Here is a 21,204-nt window from a genome sequence, read left to right on the forward strand (position 1 = left end):
AAGCCAGAGCTTAGCAGTGCTCTGGTGTTTCTGTGTGTGTGTGTGTGTGTGTGTGTGTGTGTGTGTGTGTGTGTGTGTGTGTGTATCAGTATCTCTCTCAAAAGTAAAAAATATATAAAACAGAAACATTTATCCCTACATTTTATGTATAAACTTAATATATTAGTAGCAACACAAAGTAAAACTTGAACTGGTTTGATGTCCAAATTTTCACCAAAGCAAAGGATTTTGGGAAAGTAGGATAGGGTGGGGCAGAGGGAGGAGAAGCTTTCAGGTCTTGGTACATGACTATGGAAAAGGACCTAAGTTGAGGGTGAGAGTGTTTTGCAGACACCTGTCATGACGAGATGAGAAATTGTACCCATGTGCCAACAACTGTACTGTAAACTATTAACCTCGAACTAAAAAAAAAAATTGTTAAAACATTGCTAAAACATATTGCCTTGCAAATACAATTTACAACAATTAAAATATATTTCAATAAAATTGAGTTTTCTGACAAAAATGCATTAATAAAAGTGACTAGATGTAGTGGGTGAATAAATATGAGAAGGGAGAAGAGGAACTATGGAGGAAAAACAAGTATTCACTATCCATTAATATCTTTTTAATACTGTCTCTTCTCATTTTAAATTTTAAGCCATTAAAAAATTTCCCAGCTCAAAAATAAATACAGAAAAAATAAAGAGTACTTACTTGTCCTTGAAAGAGAAAGTGTAAGGACATGACTGGCACACGTATATATTCCTATTTCTGTTATCTCCACATCTCTTCCCTGGCATTTTAAAGATGACCAGAATGCTGAGAGAGGCTTCCCAGTCCTCTGGTGTCTTCTTTCTAATCTCCACTTATAACTCCATTGGTATTTTCAATACTAGCTTGTTGCCAAAAATGAAGAGTGCACATGCTTTCTTAGGGAAGTGATTGGCAATTTTAATTCCTGTTCCAATAATATGCCTTCTCTTTTTACATGTCTCCTCTGTGATAATCTTAGAACTCTGAGAAAAGAATTAAAGATAACCATTGGCATGGCTGAATCAGAGTAAAAAAATTTAAATCACTTGAGATGAAGTAAAAAAAATCTTAACTAATGCAATATACTAGAAGAGAAAAATAAATTACAATAAGAGCAACAGAAAAGTAATATGACTAAAAATATACCCCAAAATAATATAAAAGTATTAAATTTTTTGGCAATATTTAGATATAGCATTTCTGTTGGGTTTTTGAGAGTACAGTTTTAGACAGTTTATAGAGATATTTTAGAGAATATGTAATTACCTAGTGGGAATAGTTTCTCTGCATATTGAAATACAAAAACCATCATACTGCCATGCCATCCATGCATGATGAACTGTGGTCTTAGTTAAGACCCAAGCAAGACACTTCTCCAGAAAATAAGGGGCAAGGAGGCATCTTAATCTCAGTCAGACAGGCCATTTATAGTCCAAATTTCTGTTCCGTATTACAGACTCAAATTTTTTATTCTGCAAAATGTTTAAGGGAGGTGTAACAAAAAGATCCCTGTGGCACATTAAAAAAAAAAAAAAAAAGGAAAATCCCAGCAAGAAAAAGGAAAAGAAAAGCCCATATAATGACTACTTTGTGCAGTGTTAACAGTTTGAAGTTTACTTCCAGTTAAAGTACATTTGTAATGTAGCCTAAAGTAATGGCACACAGGGATGTTCTATATAGGATCAAAGTATACACCAGTCAGAAATGACAGAAAATCTTGTCATAAAATATTGTACAAGATCTTCATTACAAGGATATTAAAAGTCAGTGTAGCAACTCGGTGGTGGTGCACCTGTTTGAATGCATATGTTACAATGTTCAAGGAAGAGTGTTCAAGCTCCAGTCCCCACCTGCAGGGGGAAAGCTTTGTGAGTGGTGCAGCAGTGTTGCACTTGTCCTTCTGTCTCTCTTCCTATCATCCCCTCCCCTCTTGATTTCTGGTTATCTCTATCCAATAAATAAACAAAGATAATAAAATAAAATAATTACAATTTTTAAAAGATTGTATTTGTTTTAAAAATTCATTCTATTAGATTTATTTTTTTCCAATTTTCCTTTGAATTTATTTACAGCATTTTGTTTGACCAAAAGAAAAACTTTGTGGTTCTTTTTTTAGAGCATTATATGCACATACACTTTGTTTTCTGTTTTTACTTATGTGTTTAAACCATTTTTTGCTATGTCAGAGACTAGATAAAATTAAGTTGCATTAAAACTAGTAAAGTCATGGGCCCTCTGGAATATACCTAGAACAGACCTACTAGCTTTTTCCAAAACAGAGACCCCAAATCTTTATCTGCAATATTCATGTTATTAGCTTCATGATTAGTCAACAGTTTGTTCTGTTTTATATCTTAACTCTTTTTCAGCCACCAGGTTCCAGATGATACCTGAGGCCAAGCCAACTTTCTTGGGCAAAGGACCCCACCATGCTTCTTGGAGCCTCGCCTCCCCCGGATACCTGCCTGACTAGGGAAAGAGAGACAGGCTGGGTGTATGGACTGATCTGCTAATGCCCATGTTCAGCGGAGAAGCAATTACAGAAGCCAGACCTTCCACCTTCTGCACCCCACAATGATCATGGGTCCATACTCCCAGGGGGATAAAGAATAGGGAATCTATCAAGGGAGGGAATTGGAGTATGAAGCTCTGGGGGTGGGCAATGTGTGGAAATGTACCCCTCTTATCTTATGGACTTGTCAATGTTTCCATCTTACAAATTGAAAAAGTATGTATATATACAAAAATTAAGTTGCATTTTCTCCCTCATTTTCTTGCATATATGAAATTCCTTATTCATCACATTAAGAGTTCACTTACACATAGGAAATATTTTCAGGCTTGCCCTTTTTCTTCTAATTCTTTGATGTAGCACATAAATTAATAGTAAAATTCTGGTGTTCTTTCTTGTTAATTTCAAATTCTCCTTTCATTAGTCGTTGTGGTGGATAAGGAGGTGAGCTGCTGATATCTCTCTTCAAAAGAACCCACTGGGAGGACCAGTAGCTAAGATAAGTCATCATTTTGGAAGGGGGATATGATTCTGACTAGCAATAAATGCTAGGATCCGGGAGTCCGGCGGCGGTAGGGCAGTGCGGTAGCACACGTGGCGCAAAGCACAAGGACCTGCATAAGGATCCCGGTTTGAGCCAGTCTCCCCACCTGCAGAGGAGTCACTTCACAAGTGGTCTGCAGGTGTCTTTCTCACCCCCTCTCTGTCTTCTCCTCCTCTCTCCATTTCTCTCTGTCTTAGCCAACAACAACGACATCAATAACAACAACAATAATAACTACAACAAGGACAACAAAAAGGGACTAAATAAGTAAATAAATAAATATTAAAAGAAAAAAAAAGCCAGGATTCTTTTACTCAAAGGCAGATGGAAAGAATGTGAGTAGAAAAGAGGAGGTTCGCTTGAGTGGGTTCTACTCATTACTACCTTGTCAAATCATAACTAAGAATAAATAAATGCATCAGTCCCAGCTAGTAAGAATAGTATTACCAAGACTTCAATCCATGTTTCACTTTGTGTTTGTACAACCTGGATGCAATTTTTCTGAGTTTCTTGTACAAAAGTACAAGCCTTCTATCCAAACCTCCATCCTTTTCTCTCTTCTGCAGGTTTCATAAATACAACATGATAGATGAAACATGAAAGATGGTAATCAAAATGAAAAACAGATTTTGAGTTTAAACACTTTTATTTTTTGGCTCCAGGGTTATCTCTGGGGCTCGGTGCCTGCACTACGAATCCACTGCTCCTGGAGGCTATTTTTCCCATTTTGTTGTCCTTGTAGTTGCCCTTGTGATTGTTATTGTTATAGCTGTTGTTGTTGGATAGGACAGAGAGAAGTCGAGAGAGGAGAGGAAGACAGAGAGGACAGAAAGACAGAAACCTGCAGACCTGCTTCACCGCTTGTGAAATGACCCCCCCACCCCACCCCTTGCAGGTGGTGAGCCGGGGGCTGGAACTGGGATCCTTATGCTGGTCCTTGTGCTTTCCACTGAGCTACTGCCTGGCCCCTGAGTTCAAACACTTTTATATAAAATTATAATTAGTCCAATAAAAGGTATGGGGTGACTGGGGAGAATATTTGCAAAATTTAGCAAAGGGGTTACCATCCTTACTATAAAAAGAACATATCAGTTAAGGATTACCAAGACAAGACAAGTCTTTAACAAATGGATAAAGGAAATTAATAGGTATTTTAGTAGGGAAATTAAAAAAAATACAGATAATGATGGCTCAACTCTCCTGCTGGTCCAATCACCAAAAAATTGCTTTCTTTCAAAAAATTTCTTATTTACATTTAAGAGCCTCTAAGGGCTTAAACATAATCTCCACAGTGACCTTTTTTCTGATTTCTGTTTGGAAGAAACCTCTAATACGGTCTTCAGTTAGGATGTTCAAACCACCCGGGATGCAGTGGTTACACAGGCTCCTGTGCTAAACATGAATAAATATGGGCACTAGGTCAGATCAATGGGGTTTACAGTTAGTGGTATTTATATACTTTTCTCATATTTGGGAGATTCTCTGCCCTGATCCAGGTTTCTATCCCTATTTCTAACTCTGATACCATCTTTCCAGAAAATACTATCAGCTCACCTGCATGTTAGCTATCAGGCTCAGGCAAAAATTAGTAAAGTCATGGGCCCCTTGGAATATACCTAAAATAGACTTCCTAGCTTCTTCCAAATTGAACATTCCAAACCTCATATGCTATATTCTTACCTTTAAGTTCGTGATTATTAAACAATTTGTTCTGCTTTATATCTTAATGCTTTTCAGGTACCAAGTTGCAAATGCTACCATGATGCCAACCTGATTTAACTGAGCAGATGGCCTACCTCACCATTGAGTCCTGGAATCCCACTTTCCCAGAGTTCTACCCCATTAGGGAAAGACAGAAACAGGCTGGGGGTAAGGATTGACCTTTCAACATCCATGTTCATCAGATTAGCAACTACAGAAGCAAGAACTCCCACCTTCTGTACCCCATTAAGATACTTGGTTCATACTCCCAGAGGGGTAAAGAGTAGGGAAGCTTCCAGTAGAGAGGATGAGATATAGAATTCTGGTGGTGGGAATTGTCTGGGATTGTACCCCTCTTATCCCACAATCTTCAATCACTAAAAAAGCACTAATATAAAAAAAGTTAGATCACACACACACACACACACACACACACACACACACATATGGAGGAAAACGTTTAAATTCTGATCTTGAATGACTTATTCAACACTTTGAATTTCCACAGTCCTTGCTACTCCCTTCTCAATCTATGGTCAATACTCATCTCCCTTATATCACAGAATGTGAATTTGGGTGTTAGAATCCCCTGAAATGTTCTTCTCTCAAGATGCTTCTGCTATTTTCCTCAAGGTTTATTGGGCAGGAGGTGATTATGAGGGAGGCCTTACTCATCATTATTATTATTTTTCCACCAGAGTTATTGCTGAGGCTCAGTGCCTGCACTGTGAAATCACTGCCACTGCTCCTGGTGGCCATTTTTCCTTTTCCTTTTTATTTTTTTTTTCTTTTTGACAGGACAGAGAGAAATTAAGAGGGGGAGAAGTAGAGAGTGGGAGAGAAAGACAGTTGCAAACCTGCTTCACCATTCATGAAGTATTTTCCTTGCAAGTGGAGAGTGGGGGCTTGAACCTTGGTCCTTGCACATGGTGATAGATGCACTTAATCAGGTGTACCACCATCCAGCCCCTGAGGTCTGACTCTCCTTCACAAATACTATCATGTCAGTTTGCCAAGGTACCCCAAATTTTTCTGAGGAGCCAAGAAGACTAAACCCACAAGAAATGGGAAATAACATTCTCTGGCATTTAAGTAAAAAGAGGCAGTTGAGACTACATTTTAGAGACAAAAATATGAAGTCCCCGGCCAGGGTCAGATGCTATCAGAACAGTAGCATGGGGGCTTTTAAGAAGTTGGAATTCATAGCAGAGTTCACTGCTCTGTCCCAAGAGCAAATGGCTAGCACTGTCTTGAGGCTCCGTTCTCCAATGACCAGTAATCTGCAAAAAGGAAAGAAAATTAATAGGGAAGGGCTGAGGAGACAGCATAATGGCTACGCAGAAAGACTTTCAAGTCTAAGACACCAGAATCCCAGGTTCAATCCTCAACACCATCATAAGTCAGAGAAGAGCGCTGCTCTGCTAATTAATTAATTAAAAGGAATTCAGAAATATGTTGAATTCTAAAAAAAAGAATAGGAAGAAGCATTAAAAAGGAGGAAAACTAAAAAGGAAAAGGAAAGGGGAGGAGGACAGACAGATGAAAAATATAAGGAAGGAGACTGAGAGGAAAAGGGGTGAGAGGGAGGGGATTGGAGAGTAGAAGAAGGTAAAGAAACTGCAGTAATTGGTAAGTAAAAAATAATATGGTGCAGGATGGGGGTACAGCATAATGGTTATGCAAAGAGACTTTCGTGCCTGAGGCTCTCAGGTCCCAGTTTCAATCCCCCACACCGCCATAAGCCACAGCTGAGCAGTGCTCTGGTAAAAAATAATAATAATAACATGGTGGAGGAAAGACAAGAGCTTTCAGTTTTGATTTTATAAAGGGTGGTAGAGAACTGTAACTATTTATATGAGGATTTTCATTTCTTTTAGATAAGAACTAAAGAAGTAGAGAGGCAGAGTGAGTGAAAAACCGCAGCACGGAAGCTGCTTTTTTTAAATAAATATTTTATTTATTTATTAATGAGAAAGATAAGAGGAGAGAGAGAAGGAACCAGACATCACTCTGGTACATGTGCTGCCGGGGATTGAACTCAAGATGCTTGTGAGATCAGTGCTTTATCCACTGCGCTACCTCCCAGACCACAGGAAGCTGCTTTTAATGAGGTGGGGGCTGGACTCAAAGCTGTGTCTTATGTATGGCAAAGCAGCAAAGTAGCCAAATGAGTTGTTTTGCTGGCCCTATATAGGGACTTTTTGTTGTTGCTGTTGTTCATTTTTATTTTATTTTTGTTAATTTATTTATACAATAAAACATCGACAAGATCACATGATAAGAGGTGTACAATTCAACACAATTTCCACCACCAGCATTCCTCACTCCATCCCCTTCCTTGAAAGCTTTCCTATTCTTTAACCCGCTGGGAGTATGGACCCATGGTCATTGTGGGATGCAGAAGGTTGAAGGTTTGGCTTCTGTAATTGCTTTCTGCTGAAAATGGACATTGACAGGTTGATCCATACTCCCAGCCTGTCCACAAAGAGATTTTTTTATGGGCTACTCTGGGTGTGCTGCTATTGCTCATCTCTATGGATTTAGTCTAAAGAAACACTTAGGAACAACACACTGTCTTTGAAAAAAGACATAAGGCAATTTATAGGATGAGGCAAGATATAACTTGGCAATAGCATTTGATGATGGAAAAGAAAAAGGGGACAAAAATACAAATTAATATTCAATGTAAGTAACACACTAACTAGCTTGCCTTGCTCTGTGGTTAATGTAGCATAAACTTTGCTCTAAGTTTTTATCAACCAAAGAGCAAAGACAACCCAAAATCCCTATAAAGTAGCCAGTGAACTGTTGAGAAGTACAAATATTTCAACACTCTGGCCATTATGAAGTAATTGTTGAGAGTGCACATAAAAGGGACATAATGAAACTTCTATTGACTCAATAATGAGTTTTATATGACTGTTTTGTAGATTGTGCTGCAGTGATGAACTTTCTCATCACATCAAAGGGAAAAATTTAAGGGGGAATAAGGTAGTGTGTATAGGTGGGTCTTTGCTAGGAGCTAAACTGGCTTAATTCTGGGGTACATTTTTATATTGTTTGTAAATCTCTGAATTGAAGCAACACATGCAAAAACATTACCAAATACATATTCATTTACAGTATAGTTTTTTATATTTATTTTCCCTTTTGTTGCCCTTGTTTTTTATTGTTGTTGTAGTTATTATTGTTGTTGTTATTGATGTCTTGTTAGATAGGACAGAGAGAAATGGAGAAAGGAAGGGAAGACAAAGAGGGGGAGAGAAAGATAGACCCCTGCAGACCTGCTTCACTGCCTGTGAATCGACTCCCGTGCAGATAGGGAGCCAGGGGTTGGGACTGTGATACTTGTGTGGGTCCTTGTGCTCTGCGCCATACAGTATAGTTTTTAATACATAGGCACAAACTCTCATCTCTCCTTGATTGGTGTCAGGGAGAAACAAAAGGATCCCAATGTCTCTTGATCTTGTCCCTTTCTCTCCTTCTCTAGTCCTTTGCTTTGGTGTATTATGCCATGCTCAGTCCAGGTGTCACCTAGTGTTTTCCCATACTTTCTTTGTTATTAAGTAACATCATTTGGAATTGGTCTTTCTCTTTCAAGGATCCAAAGATAGTAAAAATGCTTCTCTTGATCCATACCATTTGATACTGCATGAACATGCATCCATAAGTTGGGGGAAAAATATATATACATTAAAGTAAAAGTGTGGGGGAAAAAAAGAAAAGGCTAGATGTTCTATGCCTGGAGTTCTTCTTTTCAAAGATTCCAAGAAAAAAAAAAAGGTCTTAATAGGACTAAGCAAGTTTAGGAACATCTTGTGAGGAAATTTAAGAGGGAGTGAGAATGTGCATAAAATCGAGGAAGTTTACTCATGTATCAACAACTGTATTTACTATAAACCATTAATCTTCCCAATCAAAAATTAAGAAGTCTAATAATCAGTAATTTATAGGGCACTCTAGAATTTGGTTAAGGGTTTTTTTAATTTATTTAGTGAAAAAAATTCTCACAAAGATAAGCACTTGACTTCCAGATTTCTGTTTAATACAGTTTTATGTTAATTGGTGTTAGTCTGGCAAAACTAAACGTAGTAACTGCAGTACCACTCATTCCTGCCAAACCCACAGAAGTCTAGCTCTTAGCACCATGGTTTCCTGTTGTACTTCCAAATTCAATTATATGTTTTGTGTGCATCAAGGTATCAAATAGTGTGTGACCTGTGGAGAATGAATCAGAAAGCAATTGAAACTTGGAAAACATTCTGGTTTTTCTAAGTTTTAAGCATTCTTTAAATATATTTTGGACATTATATATTTTTTTCAAATACATATATTCTGTATCTTTTTAATTTTATTTTTTAATATCTTATGGATTATTTAATGGGTAGAGATAGACATTAGGCAGTGAGGGGAAGATAAAGAGGAAGAGAGAAAGATACCAGCAGCACACTGTTTTACCACTTGCAAAGTTTTCACTCTATAGGTGGGGATTAGGGGTCTGAACCCAGGTCCTTGAGAACTGTAACATGTGTGCTTAATAGGGTGTGCCACAATGACAACCCTTCAGCTTCATTACTCGGGTAAGACCTTTCCTTTTATAGTACACTCTAATTTCATCTCAGGTGGTTCACTTTCTAACAAAGTCCCATAACCTAGATATACACCAGTTTCTGTGAGAGAGAGCTTATGTGCACACGTATCCATAAACTACTGCAAAATATATACCTGAAAGCAGAAGTACACTAGAGTTTGCAGTGAGTACCCCCCTAACACTTCCTCTCCACTAATCCAAGCTTTGGGTCCATGATTGCTCAACAATTTGTTTGGCTTCGTATGTTAACTCTCTTTTCAATCACCAGGTTCCAGATGCCACCAGGATGCTGGCCAGGCTTCCCTGGATTGAAGACCCCACCAATGTGTCCTGGAGCTCAGCTTCCCCAGAGACACACCCGACTAGGGAAAGAGAGAGGCAGACTGGGAGTATGGATCGACTAGTCAATGCCCATGTTCATGAGTGGTCATCCCACTTCCGGTTATCTTGTCCATCTCCAAAACTCTCTCCCTTTACACTGTTTGAACTGGAAGACACTTTGAAGAGGGTTAAACCAGGAACAGCTGCTGGCTATGATAACATCACCCCAGAACTCATTCTTAACCTGGGTCCCGCGGCAAAGAAGTGGCTCATTTCATTCCTGTCCCACATCTTGGAATCTGAGTCTATGCCCAAATTTTGGCATTGTGCGAAGATTATAGCGGTTTTGAAACCAAAGAAAGACCCAACACTGGCCGCCAGCTATAGACCAATTTCTCTCCTCTCCGTGTGTTACAAACTCCTTGAGAGGCTGCTTCTGTCACGTATTTCTCATCTTACAGAGAAATTCCTATCACCCGCCCAAGCTGGTTTCCGCCCAGGAAGATCTACCTGCGAACAGGCCCTGGCCCTCTCAACTTACATTGAAAATGGATTCCAGAAGAATTTAAAGACGGGTGCTTTCTTTGTTGATCTCACAGCAGCCTATGACACGGTCTGGCACCGTGGTCTCCTAGTCAAGATCTCAAGATGCCTGCCTCCATGGGTGGCCAACACTATATTGTTTCTCCTCCAAAACAGAAGATTCCGGGTGCATCTGGGTGACAAGTCTAGCAGATGGAGACCTGTCTCAAGTGGCCTCCCCCAGGGTTCTGTTCTGGCTCCTACGCTATTTAATGACCTCCCAGAAACTTCTTCAAGGAAGTTCATCTACGCCGATGACATCTGCTGTGCAACTCAGGCATCAAAGTTCGACATCCTCGAGGAAACACTCATGAAAGACATGTCTCTGATATCTGATTACTGTAAAAAATGGCGACTAATCCCTAGCACTGCAAAAACGGTATCATCTGTTTTCCATCTACACCATGCCTAGGCCTTGCGTGAGATTAATGTGCAGCTTGGCGGTACGAGAATCCGGCATGAAGCCCAGCCAGTCTATCTTGGCGTTACTCTCGATTGCACTCTGTCATTTCACAAACATCTCATAAAAACTGCAGCAAAGGTGGGCGCGAGGAATAACATCATTGCAAGACTGGCCAGCTCCTCATGGGGCGCGAGTGCTTCCACACTATGATCATCATGTCTGGCATTATGCTATTCCACTGCAGAATACTGTGGCCCAGTATGGTTCCGCAGCCCCCATGTCCACTTGGTCGATTCCAAATTATATTCCTCCATGAGGATAATTTCTGGAACCATCCGTTCCAGAAATTATCCAGGTTCCATGGCTGCCAGTCCTTAGCAACATCGCCCCGCCAGATATTCGTCGGGATGCAGCATCATCTAAGTTCATTTCCCACGTCTACGCTCGACCGGACCTGCCAATATACGCAGATATCTTCGCCCACCCTGTCCAACGCTTGATGTCTCGTCACCCAATCTGGTCCCCTATGCCTACACTGAACTTCTCTGTTCCAGACTCTTGGAAACAGAGTTGGCAGTCAGCTGAGGTCAAGAACAAACACCTCATCACAGACCCCTGCAAGCGTCAACCCGGCTTTGACCTAGCACGTTATGATTGGGCCCTCCTCAATCGCTATCGAACAGGCCATGGCCGGTGCGCTGCTATGTTCCAACGCTGGGGAGCCAGAGACGACCCGAACTGCCCCTGCGGCTCCAGACAGACTATGACCCACATAGTCAATGACTGCCACCTCTCCAGATTCAAAGGAGGTCTCGAAACTTTACATCAGGCTCAACCTGACGCTGTTGACTGGCTACGGAAGAAGGGCAAACGCTAGAAGAAGAAAAGTGGGGAAGCAATTACAGAAGCCAGACCTCCTACCTCTGCAACCCTCAATGACCCTGGGTCCATGCTCCCAGAGGGATAGAGAATGGGAAAGCTACCAGGGGAGGGGGTGGGATATGGAGATTGGGTGGTGGGAATTGTGTGGAGTTGTACCCCTCCTACCCTATGGTTTTGTTAATTAATCCTTTCTTAAATAAAAAAAAAAATAGGGTGTGCCACCACCCAGGCCCCTGTTTCTTTTCTATTTCTTTTGCCATACTGGTTTACAATTTTGTATAATAGAATGTAATTCAGGGTTTGCTTATTGCTTTATCTGAATTTTCCTCTTATGATACTTAGTTACATTTCCTACATTTTATTTTTTTAAGCTAGTGATTCATATTAAATGTTTCAGTATAGAGAGTAAGAATGAGAATTTATTACCCTTACCAACAGCCCCCCCCCCCCCCCAGTTAAGCAATTGTCTTGGGACTAAAAATAATTCTACTTTTCCTTAGTAATATAAAAGCATTAGTTTATTACACACTACTTTATTCTAATGTGCTCTTATTAAAATCTGTGCTTTCAATTCTGCCCATTAATCTATATATTCCTGAAACTACTCCACAATGATATAAATATAGTTTAATGATATAACTTAATAATGTATTCAAATAGCCTATGATGAATTCCAACTCCTTCCATTACTCCATTTTAGTTTTCTTGGATATGTATTATATCATTATAGTTTCTTTCCTTCTCCCTTTCCCCCTCCTCTCTTTTCCCTTCTTCTCCCTTCCATTCACCTCTGCTAACCCCCTCCTCTCCCCTCCCCTCTCCTCTCTCCCCCTCCCCTCTTCCTTCCCCTCCTCTCTCCCCTCCCCTCCCCTCCCCTCCCCTTTTCCTTTCTACCAGAATACTGCTCAGCTCTGGTTTATAGCGGTGATTTGAACTTGGGATGTTGAATCCCCTGGTATGTAAGTCTTTTTTGCATAGCCATTATGTTATCTTCCCCATCCTCATTGTAGTTTTGATTTTCAATTTTGTAGTCTCTGTGGAAATGCTCTCTTTGCTTTCTTTCTTTCATTCAGATATCATATGCTAGGTGGGAATGGAGTTAAGGAAAGAAAGAAGTGGGTGCTTAATTCTAGAGTGCTATTTTCTTTTTCAGAAATGGTTGTCACTAATTTTGTCCTGAATTACCTACCACTTAAAATACAAATTACCTGGGTCCAGGTGGTGGTGCATCTGGTTGAGTGCACATGTTACAATGCACAAGGACACAGGTTTGAGTCCCTGGTCACCACCTGCTGGGGGAAATCTTTGAGAGTGGAGCAGTGCTGCAGGTGTCTCTCTGCCTCTCTCCCGCTCTATTTCCCCCTTCCTTCTGATGGTCTCTATCTAATAAACAAATAAAGATAAAAATATTAATTAGTTTGAAACCCAAGTCTAGAGTCACAGAAGTGAGTTTATTCCTTTTATTTGCAAAACTTTTTAAAAAAAAATTATCTAAAAAATAAAAAATATCTAAAAAATAAAATTTATCTATTTATTGAATAAAGACAGCCAGAAATCAAGAGAGTAGGGAGAGAGAGAGAGAGAGAGAGAGAGAGAGAGATACCCGTAGCCCTGCTTTAGTACTTGAGAAGTACTTTAGTACTTGAGAAGTACTTCCCCTTGCAGGTGGAGACTGGGGGCTTGAACTTGGGTCCTTATGCTTTGCAATATGTGCACTCAACCAGGTATGCCACCAACCAGCCCCTATTCATTCACTTTCTACCACTTACTGAATGTAAGTAGTAATGACTACTTACTGAAAAAGGTAAATGTTGTATGTCATATTTTTCTTTGTGGCTAGTAGTGGGGATTCTCAGCTTTATTTACATATATATTTATTTTATTATTATTATTTTTGATGGGAAGATGGCTTACAGGACAGTAGCTGACACATAGATAATAACCTTTCATCTCTCTGTGGTAGGTGTTTGCACATCACACCCAACTTAGTTTTTGTAAAGTTCGAGTTGTCTTTTGGATATTAAACAGATGTTAGTTAAATAGTATCTGAGTCTGAATTTTGGGGAAGAAGGTCAGATTGGAGAAACACATTTGTCAATCAATAGAATATAGATGTCCTGTAACTAAGTGATATAACATAAAGGAGGTATGTGGGTGAAGGTTTGAGGACTGAATTTTGATTAATTGCAGTTTAGAGTTCGATAGTGTGAAGAGAATGCAAGGAATAACCTTTCAGGGAAGGATACTAAAGGAGGAAGAAAATAGGAAATGGTAAAGTCGTGGCAGCATAGTATATAAGATAGTTTAAAGGTGAGACAGTAAGATAAGTACATCAAATACTGATCTAGATCAAGAAAGATGAAGTCTGAAAATTCTTTGGATTTAGCAATATGGTGGTTTCCACTGATCTTAACAAGAGCCCTTCAGATTGTAGGATAAGATAAATGAGGAAGTGGTTGAGTAAAGACAAGAGATGAAAAGGAATTTTATCTTAAGATGGGAGAAGTATAGCCAAAAAATTTTAGCTGATAATCAAGTATCTTATTTCTACTTTGTGTATAGTGCCTTACTATATTCATAAGGAGTACTGTTTTTACTCTGGAGTTGCAGAGAAATGAAAGATATCATGGGAACAAGAAATTGTTACAGTGATTTAAAAGAAGATGATTGAAGCAATTGGTTTCATAAGGAAGGGGGAAATTTAAAGGCTACTTTCAAAATTAAGTTGGATATAGGTAGATGCAAAGAGCATTCTATGGAAGGTGAGGAGGAGAGGAGCTCCCCAGATAGAGGGGCAGTGCTAAAATCTTTTCTCTCTCCTCTTCTCTCCCCAGTGAATAAAAAGAATGAAAAATTAGACCTTGCAGATCACTCAGCAGTATTTTGCCTGTGTGTGAGGTCCTGAGCTCATTTCCTGGTATTATACAAAAATAAATAACTCAGAAATATATATCAAACAATGCTGCATACTAAGCAAGTGCATATGACTAAGAAACAGGGCATATTAAGTTTTAAGGCTGAACACAAATGAATAGAAAACTTAATATTCACTTGTATGTCACAATTGGAAAGCGTACTGTTTCAAAAAAACAAAAACAAATCCAGAAATACTGGTCATCTTCTCTTCAATTGTTTCAATGGGAAGAATCTTTTTCAGGTGATAAAACTTAGAAGCTAAATTAAAATGCACTTTACTCATTGGCAAGTCACACCAGCAAGAATAATGTGATCACAGTACTTGGAAGTTTTTGATTTATAACTATACTATTCTCCACTTATAAGGCTACAGTCCAGGAAGCAGAGCAATGAATCACTACAATTGTCTATTTGGGAAATGTCAAAAGATTAAGTAAGGGCAGAAAAAGAGAGAAAGAGAAAGAACGTATTTTGTTTCAAGAAATGTACCTCAATTAATGGGAGGTTAACACTAGCATACAAATCCAGTTCTAGAGAATAATAATCAAACATTTTAAATCTTCAAGTAGAACTACTAGTAAACCATGATGCTTACATTTAGTGGGTATAAGAGTAAGATTATCTTTATAAGTTCTAATAACTAAGTAATTTAACTTTTATTTATTTATTTATTTATTTATTTACACCAGAGCATTGCTCAGCTCTCCTTTATGGTGGTGCAGGGGATTGAACCTGGGATTTTGGAGCCTCAGGCATGAGAGTCTCTTCATATAACCATTATGCTATTTACCCTAACCCTTAACCATTTTCTTTATTCCTTTGCATACAGAGTTTGAAAAAGCAAATTTAAGCTGAAGAAATAAATTAGAAATCTGAACACATACAATTAAATGGATCAAGCTTGTTTTAAAATAACACATATAGTTTAATTGACACTTTGTCAATACAAAAATAAGCATCCACAGAACATTTGTTTACTGTTTAAATTACTACATATTTTCACATATCATGAACAGAAAATATTTTTATCCCACACAGAGTAAGAGCAAACAACCTTCCAAACATAAAAAGTCTAATCAAATCTGTACAACAGATAAATAAATTTTTATCAGTTTGTAACAAGACAAAACTAAACAAAACTAAATACATATGTTGCCCAAAGTCACTAATTTACTAAAAATTCTACTTATGGTCATACATTTCAATTGTAACAACTTGAATATTTACTACACTGCACAGTACAGATTGATAAATATATATATATATATATATTTTTTTTTTAAATAGGAGTACTAGGAAATACCAAAATGACTATAAGGAGCTTTCCAAACATTGGAAATAATATACAAAAACTAATTGGTTGAGGGAAAACACTCTAAGTGGAACCACAGGACAGTTAACATTACACACTTAAGGGAAGGAAATAGGTGAATGGGTTGGAAAGTACATTTGGCCTTTATGAAAAGAAACATCAACAATGGCAAAATCCTATTATGAAGTCTAGAGCAATACTGTGAAACTGTTCAAGAATTAGTCTGTATACCTGAAAATCACATTAGAAAGCAAAATCAAGTATCATATAACACCGTAACATGAACATACATAAATTAGAGACATACTGTTTATCATTCCATATCATTGTACATATAAGAGAACAAAACTAGTTATTCTCGGAGAAGAAAGATTTCAGTGAAATAGGAAGTTTAGTGATGAATATAGGCTTAGACAATCTTATTACCACAAATTTAGTAAGTAAAAAAAAAAAAAAAAACAAACTTAGTGGTGACATCGAACTAATCAAATTATTTGTATTATTTTCTGGAGAGTTCACTGTTTTCTTGCCACTGTATTTCAACTTGAAATCATTTATACATGGAAATACAGCTTGGGGGGAAAAAGACTCTTCACATGCAATCCTATACAATGTATCCTGCTTCATCTTTTTTTTTTTTCTTTTAGCATTTCGAATCAGTTATGTACATTTCAAATACATACAGCCACATATGCTCAGCAGATGACACTTAGCTGTCCTCTTGCCACACCCGTTTTTATTTACATTACATATCTCCAGGCAGATGTTTTTCTGAGGCAGACACAAAAATTGTCAGAAGAGTTTATGGTTTTTTTTTTGTTTTTTATTTTTTAAATATTTATTTTATTTATTTATTCCCTTTTGTTGCCCTTGTTGTTTTATTGTTGTAGTTATTATTGTTGTTGTCGTTGTTGGATAGGACAGAGAGAAATGGAGAGAGGAGGGGAAGACAGAGAGGAGGAGAGAAAGATAGACACCTGCAGACCTGCTTCACCACCTATGAAGAGACTCCCCTGCAGGTGGGGAGCCGGGGTTTGAACCGGGAGCCGGGGTTTGAACCGGGAGCCGGGGTTTGAACCGGGATCCTTATGCCGGTCCTTGTGCTTTGCACCACCTGCGCTTAACCCGCTGTGCTACAGCCCGACTCCCCCGAGTTTATGTTTTTTTAAGAATGTAAAATATTTAATGTCTTGATTTATCTTGAATGGATGATAAAATGAGGAGTCCACAAAAGAATGCAGCAGTGCATGCTAACCTCTTCAATAGAGATGAATTATCTTTAGGAATGAATATCTGCGCAAGGTCATTGGTGATCTGAGAAATCTCATGTGCTACACAGACAAATATGAAAGTGCTGACGATGATGTTGAGCATAGGGTTTCCAGGGATGAGTACCAAGATACCCCTTGTGTCCGCCGCCAACCATATGTGATACTGACATATAAACAGCTAGAAGAAAAATATTTAATGTTAGGTTTGTCCATGAATAAATCAGTTTTTCTCAATTTAAACATTCGATAGCATAATTATATTAGAAGGCTTTCCCCAAACTATTTGATTCTATTTCCCTGCCGGTCTGACTTGTTTACTGTAATTTATCCTCTAGCACTTGTTGAAGTACTGCTTCTAAGTCCCCAAAAATGAACCACAGGACCTTCTGATTTTAAAAACATTTCTTTTTTTTTGCATGGCATAGAAGAAAAATGACAGAATAGTATCTGGACTCTCTTATTCAGATCCCCCCAAGAGCTACTGCTTGTGTGTCTATCAACATTTAAGTTGTGATGATTCTCTTCAAAACCTTCCAGAAAATTGAAGAAGGGGAATCACTCTCAAACACCTATAAAACTAACATCACTCTGATTGCCAAAGCAGGAAAGTACTCTACTAAAAATAGAAAACTACAGACCTATATTCACTGATGCAAAGATCTTCAACAATATCTTGGTAAATAAAATCCAACAATATATTAAGATAATAATCCACCGAGACTAAGTGGTGCTCATCCCTGGGAAGTAAGGATGATTCAACATTCCCAAGGCAGCCAGTGTAATCCATCATATCGACAAAAAAGAAGATAAAAAAATTACATGGCCACATCAATAGGTGCTGAAAATGCATTTAACAAGATCCAATATCCATTTATGATAAAGGCTCTTAAGAAACTGGGAAAAGAACGAAAATTCCTCAAAGTAATCAAGGCCATATATGATAAAGCCATGGTTAACATCATATTCAGTGAGGAAAACTGAAAGTTTTCCCCCTAAAATCTGGAACTAGCAAGGGTGTTGACTAGCACCACTATTATTCAACAAGTCTTGGAGGACTTAGCCAGTCCAGTTAGGCAAGAAAGAGACATCAACGAAATAAACAGTTGAAAAGGAAGAAATTAAACTACCACTATTTGTCTATGTCATGAAAATGTCCCCAGAGAACCCCAAAGACTCTACCAAAAAAACTACTGGAAGTAACTAATAAATTCAGTAGAGTGTCAGGATACAAAACACATAAATCAGTGGCATTTCTATACACAGATGACGAGTCAAAGGAAAACCAAAAAGACAAAAATATCTCAGATTAAATCTCATAAAGGAGGTGGAAGGTCTTTGCCTTAACAACTATAGGTTATTGTTAAAATAGAGAATGAGACAAAGAAATGGAAGAACATCTCTTGTTTGTGAATTTGAAGAATAAATACTAAAATTGCCATTCTACCAGAAGCAACCTATTGATTCAATGCAGTCTTTGCCAAAATTTCAGTATCATTCTTCAAGGAAATTGAACTTATCCTAAAAAAGGCAAAAACAATTGGCAGTATCATACTCCCCAGTTTCAGTTTTAATTATTGCTACAAAGCAATAATTACAGCAGCATGATGCTGGAATAAAAATGGATACTTGGACCAATGGAACAGAACTGAGAGTTCTGAAATAAGTTAATACATGTACCTAATGCATGATAAAAGGCCAAAACTATTCAATGGGAAAAGAAGGCCTCTTCAGCAAATGGTGCAAGAAAAACTGGACAGCCACATGTAGAAAAAATGAAACTAGATCCCCACTAACCACCATATACCAAAAAGTTAGCTCAAGTGGATCAAAGATCCGGACATTAGACCTGAAGCCAATTTTTTTTCTTTTTTACTTTAATTACAAAAATGATTCTTCCATCACATTACTTAAGCATACCAAAGTATAGGAGGATGCTTAAGCTACTTCAGAAAATAGGAGGGCAATAAAAAAACTTCTTTAGCCAGACTCACCAAACAAAAATGAGAGAAGACTCAAATTAATAGAATTGTAAACGATGCAGGAGATATCACAACTGACACCACAGAAATCCAGAGAATCCTGCGAAACTTCTATAAAGAACTATATGTCACCAAGCTAGAGAATCTGGAAGAAATGGAACAATTCCTAGAAACCTATGCACTTCCAAAACTGAACCAAGAAGAACTACAAAATCTAAATGCACCAATCACAGACAAAGAAATTGAAACCGTTATTAAGAATATCCCCAACAACAAAAGTCCTGGACCAGATGGCTTCACAAACGAATTCTACAAAACTTTCAGGAAACAGTTAATACCCATACTTCTTAAGCTATTTCATAAGATTGAAGAAACAGGAATACTCCCTTCCACCTTTTATGAAGCCAACATCACCCTGATACCAAAAGCTGATAGGGACAGAACAAAAAAGGAAAACTACAGACCAATATCTCTGATGAACACAGATGCCAAAATATTAAACAAGATCTTGGCCAACCGGATACAGCAACACATCAAAAAGATTGTTCATCATGACCAAGTGGGATTCATCCCAGGAATGCAAGGCTGGTTCAACATCCGTAAGTCAATCAATGTCATTCACCACATCAATAAAAGCAAAGCCAAAAACCACATGATTATCTCAATAGATGCAGAGAAAGCCGTTGACAAAATCCAACACCCATTCATGCTCAAAACTCTACAAAAAATGGGAATAGATGGGAAATTCCTCAAGATAGTGGAGTCTATATATAGCAAACCTACAGCCAACATCAACTCAATGGACAGAAGCTGAAAGCATTCCCTCTCAGATCGGGGACTAGACAGGGCTGTCCACTGTCACCGTTACTCTTCAACATAGTATTGGAAGTTCTTGCCATAGCAATCAGGCAAGAGAAAGAAACCAAAGGGATACAGATTGGAATGGAAGAAGTCAAGCTCTCACTATTTGCAGATGATATGATAGTATACATAGAAAGACCTAAAGAATCCAGTAGAAAATTACTGGAAGTTATTAGGCAATATAGCAAGGTATGAGGCTACAAAATCAATGTACAAAAATCAGTGGCATTTCTTTATGCAAACACTAAATCTGAAGAAGAAGACATCCAGAAATCACTCCCATTTACTGTTTCAGCAAAATCAATCAAATACCTAGGAATAAAGTTGACCAAAGAAGTGAAAGACTTGTATACTGAAAACTATGAGTCGCTACTCAAGGAGACAGAAACTGATACCAAGAAATGGAAAGATATCCCATGCTCATGGATTGGAAGAATAAATATCATCAAAATGAATATTCTCCCCAGAGCCATATACAAATTTAATGCAATACCCATCAAAGTTCCACCAAGCTTCTTTAAGAGAATAGAACAAACACTACAATCATTTATCTGGAACCTAAAAACACCTAGAATTGCCAAAACCATCTTAAGGAAAAGAAACAGAAATGGAGGCATCACACTCCCAGACCTTAAACAATATTATAAAGCCATCATCATCAAAACAGCATGGTACTGGAACAAAAATAGGCACACAGACCAGTGGAACAGAATTGAAAGCCCAGAAGTAAATCCCAACACCTATGGGCATCTAATCTTTGATAAGGGGGCCCAAAGGATTAAATGGAAAAAGGAGGCTCTCTTCAATACATGGTGCTGGGAAAACTGGGTTGAAACATGCAGAAGAATGAAATTGAACCACTTTCTCTCACCAGAAACAAAAATCAACTCCAAATGGATCAAAGACCTAGATGTCAGACCAGAAGCAATCAAATACTTAGAGGAAAACATTGGTAAAACACTTTCCCACATACACCTCAAGGACATCTTTGATGAATCAAACCCAATTGCAAGGAAGACTAAAGCAGAAACAAACCAATGGGACTACATCAAATTGAAAAGCTTCTGCACATCCAAAGAAACTATTAAACAAACAGAGAGACCCCTCACAGAATGGGAGAAGATCTTCACATGCCAGACATCAGACAAGAAACTAATCACCAAAATATATAAAGAGCTCAGCAAACTTAGCCGCAAAAAAGCAAATGACCCCATCCAAAAATGGGCAAAGGAAATGAACAAAACATTCACCACAGAGGAGATCCAAAAGGCTAACAAACATATGAAAAACTGCTCTAGGTCACTGATTGTCAGA

General features: G+C 38.2%; 1 protein-coding gene across 2 annotated transcripts in view; it reads right to left on the reverse strand.

The window, feature by feature from the left end:
- Positions 1-15,368: 15,368 nt before the first annotated feature.
- CASD1 (CAS1 domain containing 1) overlaps positions 15,369-21,204 on the reverse strand; it is a 59,923-nt gene continuing 54,087 nt past the window's right edge. For both annotated transcript variants that reach the window (XM_060196217.1, XM_060196218.1), the window contains exons 18-19: positions 16,950-17,228; positions 15,369-16,597 (exon numbers count right to left, since the gene is read on the reverse strand). In XM_060196217.1, the coding sequence (XP_060052200.1) occupies positions 16,962-17,228 (267 nt within the window). In that variant the 3' untranslated portion in view covers positions 15,369-16,597; positions 16,950-16,961. The remainder of the gene's footprint in view (positions 16,598-16,949; positions 17,229-21,204) is intronic.

This window comes from Erinaceus europaeus, chromosome 8 (genome assembly GCF_950295315.1).
Source record: "Erinaceus europaeus chromosome 8, mEriEur2.1, whole genome shotgun sequence".
NCBI lineage: Eukaryota > Metazoa > Chordata > Mammalia > Eulipotyphla > Erinaceidae > Erinaceus > Erinaceus europaeus.